Source organism: Pygoscelis adeliae, unplaced genomic scaffold (genome assembly GCF_000699105.1).
Source record: "Pygoscelis adeliae isolate BGI_AS28 unplaced genomic scaffold, ASM69910v1 Scaffold206, whole genome shotgun sequence".
Lineage (NCBI taxonomy): Eukaryota > Metazoa > Chordata > Aves > Sphenisciformes > Spheniscidae > Pygoscelis > Pygoscelis adeliae.
This window is the reverse complement of record NW_008825052.1, coordinates 373,075-381,961: the sequence shown is the minus strand read 5'-3', so window position 1 is coordinate 381,961 and position 8,887 is coordinate 373,075. Positions and strand designations below refer to the sequence as shown.

At 39.3% G+C, this 8,887-nt stretch overlaps 1 protein-coding gene across 1 annotated transcript in view; it reads right to left on the bottom strand.

Annotated features, from left to right (window-relative positions):
* Positions 1-8,134, bottom strand: part of ARMC2 (armadillo repeat containing 2) — a 73,078-nt gene extending 64,944 nt beyond the window's left edge. Inside the window, exons 1-4 of the mRNA XM_009326397.1 lie at positions 8,069-8,134; positions 4,400-4,621; positions 3,022-3,094; positions 530-698 (exon numbers count right to left, since the gene is read on the bottom strand). Coding sequence (XP_009324672.1) covers positions 530-698; positions 3,022-3,094; positions 4,400-4,617 — 460 coding nt within the window. The 5' untranslated portion in view covers positions 4,618-4,621; positions 8,069-8,134. The remainder of the gene's footprint in view (positions 1-529; positions 699-3,021; positions 3,095-4,399; positions 4,622-8,068) is intronic.
* Positions 8,135-8,887: the final 753 nt, after the last annotated feature.

Sequence of the window (8,887 nt, the reverse complement as noted above, 5' to 3'; positions counted from 1 at the left end):
CTCTTCTCCCAAGTAACTAGTGATAGGACGAGAGGAAATGGCCTCAAGTTGCGCCAGGGGAGGTTTAGATTGGACGTGAGGAAAAAATGTCTTTGCTGAAAGAGTGATTAAACATTGGCACAGGCTGCCCAGGGAAGTGGTTGAGTCACCATCCCTGGAAGTTTTTAAAAGACGTGTAGATGCGGCGCTTAGGGACATGGTTTAGTGGGCATGGTGGCGTTGGGTTGACGGTTGGACTCGATGATCTTAGAGGTCTTTTCCAACCTTAATGATTCTATGATTCTATAGGAAAAAAGGCACCTGAGTAGCTTTCAATTCACTTTCAGAATTGAAAGCCAGTATCATTTTTGGAAATCACATTTTCAAAACTGCCTTAAAGCCATTTAATTATTTTTAAAATTAACTCTGAAAGGACACACAGGTCCTTTAATATAATATAATATAATATAATACTTCATGTAATTAACAATATTAAAACCCATCATGCAGTTATTTTTCTAGGAAGTAATATATATCAAAACATTCTTACTCTGATCAGGAGAAACCATTTTAGCAGAAAGGAAATTTCCCTGAGAAGTTCTTCTAAATAAGCGTGCCCGAGCACTGCTGACTTTTCTAACCTCTGCAGCATCGGCAGGAGGCTTTGGAAGGGAAATGGAAGAATCTTCATCTTTTGTGAAAGTGACTAGTACTGGTTTCTGTGACAAAGATAAAGAAGACGTTGTAATAAAAGCACAGATAATTTCATTTTCATATATGCAAAAATTAAAAAAAATAGAAAACCAAATTATTTATACAAAGGGTTAAGTTCAGAATAGAATATGTAAAAGTTACATAGGTTTGCTCATTAAGAAATTTTCATATCTAGAATCTAATGATACCATTCCACTGAACAAGCCAGATATCTATACCATTACCACCACAGAAAGCCATTTAAAAGCAAACATTCAGGAGTGCAGAAAACAAACAAAAACTAGCCTGAGTAGAGCAACTGAAACTCAGAATTATTTATTTCCCTCATAAATACCCATTTAATATCATTAGCAGTATGCTTATTTGTAAAAAAAAAAGAAAAAAATGTTGTGCCAAAGACTTGCGCTAACAATTCTAGAGGCACGTCTTTTCTTTATGATTTGTTTTTGAGCACTAAAGTAGTATTTCCAGAACACTTCAAATGTGTTCATATCATATGCACCACTTTCTATCACACTGAGACAAATCATGCAGATCCAGAAACATGCAAGTTCTAGTTTTATTTATATCAGTATCTTGCATCTTAAAGGATGGTGACCAACACCCTGAACCTCTGGTAGAAAACACTTGTTGTGCCCTACATAAATGCATTGCCCTCTAAGATCAAGGTTCTCTCCAATTTCCTTACAATAAAGAATCCATTAGAAAGTCTCCAGTCCAATCCTTCAGAACTCCCCCCGGTATTAGTTGAAGATAGCCAAGAGGTGAGACCCACTCCTCACAACCACCATGACTAATACAAGCTCTACATTTACAGTGTACTAACTTATCTCCATTGGTAAAGCAGAAAAGGCAGTTTTTGCATTGGTCTTAACAGTAGTTTTCTCTAGTTTTTTCCACTCTCACATACAAGATAAATGAAAATTTAACACTAGTATTTAAATCCAACTGTAGATATATTTAATCTAAATATAAGTATGGACAGAAATTTTTTATTTGATTCATATAAATACATTACCTTATCAAAATTACTGAAGTATAACATTTCTTGGAATTTTTTTTCCCCCTGATTTCCTAAAGAATGCTACATTTAGATTACTGTCTTGAAGAAACAACATATACAGCAAGCATACTTAACTGTTTTAGCATGCTCTGTTCTCTCAGGTACTAAACAAATGATCATGACTTAATCTTATATTTAAAGATTAAATATAAAAAACCTGAAAAAGCAGATACTTATAAATTGAAAACAATTCAAAACCTTCACAGAGGGGAAAAAGGAGTTCTTACAAGTACCTCTATATGTTTTTTAAATAAACTACCATCATTACATTTTATAGATGCTTAAGTCAAATAGGAAGCACAATCAACCTAGTTGCTTTCAAGTTATTGATCACAGAACCACAGAATGGTTGAGGTTGGAAGGGACCTCTGGAGGTCATCTTGAACAACCCCCCTGCTCAAGTAGGGCCACCTAGAGACAGTTGCCCAGGACCATGCCCAGGCAGCTTTTGAAGATCTCCAAGAATGGAGACTCCACAACCTCTCTGGGCAACCTGTGCCAGGGCTTCGTCACCCTCGCAGTAGAAAAAGTGTTTCCTGAAGTTCACAGGGAACCTCTGTTTCAGTTTGTGCCCACTTCCTCTGGTCCTGTCACTGAAAAGAGCCTGGAACTGTCCTCTTTGCACCCTCCCTTCAGGTATTTACATACATTGATAAGATCCCCCTAAGCCTTCTCTTCTCTAGGCTGAACGGTCCCAGCTCTCTCAGCCTCTCCTCACAGGAGAGATGCTCCAGTCCCTTTATGATCTTTGTGGCCCTTCATTGGACTGTCTCCAGTTGCTCCATGTCTCTCTTGTACTAGGGAGCCCAGAATGGGACCTAGCACTCCAGGTATGGCCTTACCAGTGCTGGGTAGAGGGGAAGGATCACTTCCCTCAACCTGCTGGCAACACTCCTCCTAATGCAGCCCAGGATACCATTAGCCACCTTCTTAGCGGCAAGGGCACATTGCTGGCTCATGTTAATGCTCATAACCTTTTTCTATTTTAGTAGTCTTACACAAGAAAGCTGACTCAAGTATCTGTCTTCTGATTCTTGTTAATGTCACCTAGAATTATAATGCAATATAGCAATATTTAAATAGTTTAAATTATTTTCAGGTTTATTTTGGGGAAAAAATGATGAAATTGACTTTATAAGTCTCAGACTAACATTACAACAGGCTTCCATTTCTCCCCAACCTATTTAAACCATATCTTTTCCTAACACTACTGATACACATATTTGTATGTCAGTATTGCATAGAGTTATTTCCAGAGTACTCACATGATCCAGTGGGCTAAGACGAACACCAGACACTGGTCTTGATTCACCCAAATCAAAACTGGATGCATGAAGACTAGCATAAAGAAATTAAACATAATATGAATAAAGCAGACCCAGTGTTTTGTGGTTGGTTTGGTTTTTTTTTTTATTTTATTGCATACTTCTTCCCTTTGCCAATGAATATGGGGAAAAGGAGGAAGAAAGAAAGAGTGACAATGCATTTTTACACTATCGCTCTTCTTCCATGAAGGCTATTTAACTTTGATATCTGGGAATTCAGCAGCATCGAGGGAGAAGAATTACAAGATCATCTGCACACCTGCCGTGATACAGTTTATTTCATATACGTCTATAACAATTCTCTAATATAAGCCTAAATTCATGCACAAACCCAACTGTGGTTAGCGCCCAAGCTATCTGACACAAGCTGCAGAACAGCGCAGGGCAGAAAACCCAGGTTTGTGCAGGCATGAGCATGCTCTTCCCATACACAGGAGAAGCACAGACAGAACAAGCATGGATATCAGCCAGAGTGATCTCATTACCTGGTCACCAACAAACAGCCAAGTCACTCTCAGGCTCCTGCCTTCTGTAAGGGCACAACACCATGCAGTAAGGAATATCGGATACACTGAGTGCCTGAAGTCATGCTGCCATGAAAACAGCATGGACACTGACTTACCTGTATGGCCATTCAAACACGTTTCAGCATCCTTTCTGGCATGCCTGACACCTAACACTAAAAAAACAGCTCCTATCTCCTCCCTACAGTCATTACGGAATTGGCATATAAGGAGAGCTAAAAAGTGACTGGGAAAATGGATATAAAAAGCCCAACATACAATTTTTTTTTCTCTTTTGTCACAAGAGACAGTCCTATTGAGCTCTATGAATTATGCTACGTAACAAAACTCCACACAGAAATAATTTTGAAGTAGTATAAATTTTGTTTAAAAATGAGCATTTCAAACTTCAAGACCTACAATTTTATATTTAAAAATATATCAGAAAGCTCTGAAAAAAGATCTAGCATACAGTTTATGTGGAAACAAGCAAGTTTTCACAGTTTCTAGGGAAAAGTTGAAGACTATCTCAATTAAAAGCATACATTGTCTTAAGAAAAAGGTGAGCTAGAGACCATTTTCCTGTATTATCCTCCACACACAAAACTAGTGTAATGACTGCCTCTGGTAGCTCTAATCCACAGGAACTTCCTGGACATGTAGATTAACACCAACAGTGAGGTTCATTAGAAGAAGGCAAAGGATGTGATTAGGAATACAGATTAACACAGGGAAAAAAATGACCAGAAACATAATTACAGAATCAAATCTCTTGCTACTAAAGGATATTTGAAAAAATCTTAAAGCCACAGTACCTAAAAACTGAAGGGGGTCTATTCTGAGGAGCTTGTGTGGATCCAGATCCAAAAAGTTTCCTTTGATCCTCTCTAGGCGTAAACGGTCTCCGAGTTCTTAATGTTCGTAGAACATTTCTGGCTTCATTTATAATCTCAGAACTGGTCTTCTGCTTTGGCACTGAAAGCCTGTAGAATGGTTCTGCCTTGTCTGTATTTTTATTCTTTGAAGCTTGCATTCCTCTGCAAAGTAGTGCACAAGAAGAACACTGTACAATATAATGGAAGGCACAGATTATAATGCTAGTTTTAAATTATAAACTATTAATTCATCAATGTTTATGCTACCACAATGTAGTTAAAAAGGATATTATAACAAAATCCTAGGCAGTGGTGAAGTAGTGGAAAATAAGGCTCATTGATACTGCATTTCCCTCACAATTTCTCAGTTCTGTAGGAAAATACTGAAGAGAAGCAGAAAGCATCTGACATGGAGGACCTTTAGTTTTTTTAGAGGGAGCTAAAATACACCACACTCAGTACCACAGTGCTTTCTGGGCCAAACATGGTACTCCCCAATACCACAGAAAATCTGTTTTTAACACCTGATTACTTATAAAACATCATAACCAAAACAGGAATTCAATAACATGCTGTAAAGAGACACTTTCTTTCCAATGAACGTAGGAAATATCCAATATACGTTATTGACCTTACCAAGGGCAGCTTCCTAATAAGTCAAAGAGGTATTATTATCAGTAACTGAAACACAATTATCAGTAATTGATAAGCAGAGACAAGGAAGAACAGGCAATCCATTTTTTTCTCCAAGAGAAATGCCTCCTCAACCCATCCCCAAGCACATGCAAAGATAACACTAACATAAGATAAATTATTAACCCAAACTTTCAATCAGCGTTCTGTCCTGCTGCACCTTCTAGCAAATGCAGTGGGCAGTGAAAGACTTGCTTCATCATCTCTTGAGCCCCCCAAAATCAATGACTATCCTGGTGCAGTTCTCCGTAGATACCATCCGTGTCATTTTACAGCAAACTCATCTTGAGCCTTAAACCATCCAAAATTCCTCTTCTGCTTTTCGAACTTACCTAAAAAGAAAAACATGTTTCTGCACTGTCTTTGACTCAGACCATCTGGTAACTTCTATTCTCTCACATAGTTTATGACAACGAACCAACAGTAGATCAGACACCACCATCTTGGTTATTTCTAAACTATGGAGCAAAAATCCTTTTTCTCTAGTTTCTTAGTTCACTTCTTCCTGTTCTGCATTTTTACATTTCCAACTGCCCCTTCTCTTCTTTCTTTCAGAGCCTGGTATAGTCTCTTTAATACATATACAACCCAACCCCTTCAGCTGAACTACACAAGATAAAATTGGGTGCTAAGGAGCAGTCCACCAACCTTTTTCATGAAAAGATGCATAATTACAGAACAGAGGAACAGATCAGGAGCCTGAGACTGTCAATGTTTTTAATCCTCCCGATTACCATTAATACATTACTTTTCTTCACTGTGCCTGAATTTGGCTCTCTGTGCTCCCTACTCTTCCCTCTATTACAACATGATTCAAAAGAGTTAAGTAAGGAATTCCACTGCAGCAGTCTGTTTGGAGCAATTATACAGCCATTCCTCACTGAATAGGGAGGGTAGATTATCATTCCCTATTCTCCCAGCTACTGGGAATCAAGATTTTGACTTTTAAGTGGAAGGTCTTCTGCGTAGGCCATATGTCTGATACAGATATTATCCAGCATACATGGAAACAATAGCTGTGAATAAATACTAAAACATAATTAACATGACTCTACAAATCAGAAATTTGAATTCACACTTCTTCTTTTCTGTTCTATATATTTCCATTCACCTTGCTAAATTTTAAAATAAATCTTCTCAAGTAATCTCTTACATTTAATCTCTGAAGGACACCGTTTTCTTTAGTTCTTAAAATCTCTGTGCTCTGACATTGAAATACGTATTTTATGGGATTTATGTGTATGTTCTTCGTAGATAAACTAAGAAGCAACCTGAGAGATATCATGCGTTTCTGTGGAACAGCACGATCTCTGATACAATCAGCTTAAGTTTTTGTTAATTCTACTGTCAACACCAAATTTTCTATCCTAGAAGCACATTTATTTGCCACAGTTGAGACCAAACTTCCATCGTAATAACTTTCTGTTGAAGCCTTCGCCTCTTACCTATTTCTTTTTAATTGGCAAAAGAACTTTCCTACTGTAAACTGAATTAGTAAGTCCTACCGTTCGGGCACCGTTCGTCACCCTTCCAATCCATTGAAAACAAAGTTGTAATGATTGACGTTGCAAAGGGAACCTATGGCTTTGTTTGAATGCTTGACTGAGCTCACTGCTGCGTTGCTACTTTAGCGAAGAGGGGGAGCGCACCGCCATTCCCTCCTGCTGGAGCAGGAAGAGTGGCGGACAGCAGGCTCACCGAAAGCAGAGTGAGCCGGGAACCATCACGGCGGGGCGGCAGTGAGCAGAACTTAAGACTCACCGCTGACCCAATGAGAGCGTTAACACTTTGGCGTAAGGTGGTATTATACACACGCAGAATTGTGGTAGTGACACAATACCATTATGAATTGATATCCCTAATTATTAGCCAGAAAATGTCATAGAACACAGAGAAACAAGTAAGCAGTGTCATAAAATAAGAGATGTGCATGTGTGTGTATATATATATGCTAGGATAAGAAAGCTTACTCTTTCTTGCAAGCATTTAAGAACCACGAGTAATTCTTTATCTGAATGAGTTTGGCTGCTGTGCCATCACAGTACAACCACCGTCTCTTTCTCAAAAGACAGACGATTTGTACTCTCTATTTTATAATGCCTAAGGCTGAAACATCTAAGCATCAAGCAATCGCTCTGCTGCAGCAGCACTCAAGAAAGAGGTTCCATCTGCTCTCCAGTGTCTCACACCCCAGAAGCTTTGAGGAAGCACCTTCAGCTATGTTCTGCCAGTTCTCTTCCTAGAAAACTACTACCTAGATCCATGCATAAGGGAAAAACCCTCCCAGTCACCAGAAGCTTTCTTGACTTTGATGAGAATAAGGTACCTGAACCATTCAATTGCAGTGCCAGAGACTAATTTAAAATACGGTGCAACAAACGAATGCAACAAGCAAAAAGTGGAAGTATAGGATGAAGGAGCAGCACAAGAGTGGAAGGGGAACGGCTGCACTGGCCGCCCAGTGTACAATCTGGTTTTACCCTTGTCTGGTTTTGTATTTATTTGTAAGAATTTATATTTTTTTTCACAAACGCTACTCTATAACCTTTTTAAAAAAAAGTATCTTTGTTGCAAATAAGAAATAATTCTCATTTATAATATAATAATTTATAATTATAATTTATAATATATAATTTTCTCCAAGAGAAAGATCATCTCTCATTTATAATATAATAATTCTCAGTGCTTCTTTCTGAAAGTCCAGCAGCATTCCCATCTTGCTCCCCAATCCGAGCAGGGTACAGATAAAGGGAAGGTCACAGTGTCAGTGGGGACAGCATAACGAGTACGCACAGATCTCGTCCCCCACTGCTGTCGCCATTTCCCAGGTAGCCTTTAACTTGTACAGATGAAGATCTCTTCTGTGACTCTACTGGAAGGTAGAAGAGTATGACACCAGTGTCCAAAAAGCCATACCTGGGCTCTTGTCTTTTTTCCACAGTTGTTTACTCCAGCTGTATGGTCTTCTCTGTATAGGAAGAAGTGAAAGCAGTAGATAGTGGTACAGGGTCAGAGAACCCCGGATTAGTCCCAGCTATCTCCAAAAGTGAGATAGCTGCACCCTTGCAGCGCTTATCCTGGGTCAATCAGCACATGAGAGAAGCATGGCTGTACATCAGATGTGGCACCACACCAACTCTGCCATCCTATTTCCCATCTCAAAACCAGTGTCATTTAATTGCTAGCACACAGAGCGAGTATACTTGCAATCACTAAGTACAGGGAGGAGAAACCCTGTACTGAAGCCGTGAACACTTTGCTCACCGACATCTGAATCCAGGTTCTGTCTGCCTGAGCAAATCTCTAGAATAGTTAGCACCCAAATACAGGTTTAGTAAGAGTGAACTAATAACGGGTATTATTAGATATAATTTTAAACATCAGCAACTTAGCAATCACAACTGATACATTTTCAGCTTGGTGCAATTCTAAAGCAGAGAAATCACTATCAAAAAGAAATAAGAACAAAGTAATGAGAAATTGAGCCTGCAACCCTCAACAGAGCAAGATTTTCAGTGCGGCCGCTAGATAACATGTCCAAGAGGGACTCCCCAAATAAGCAGCACCTGTGGAGTAAAAGCTGAGCCATGCTTTGCGGAGTAACCAACCCAAATCCGGCAATACAGGACTCTCCCCCGGACACGGTGGGCAGCAAGCTGCCCGGGAACGGACCGGAGGTTCTCCCTCTCCAGCCACTTTTGCAAAGCCTCCCGCCCGACTTACCGCACACCCCAG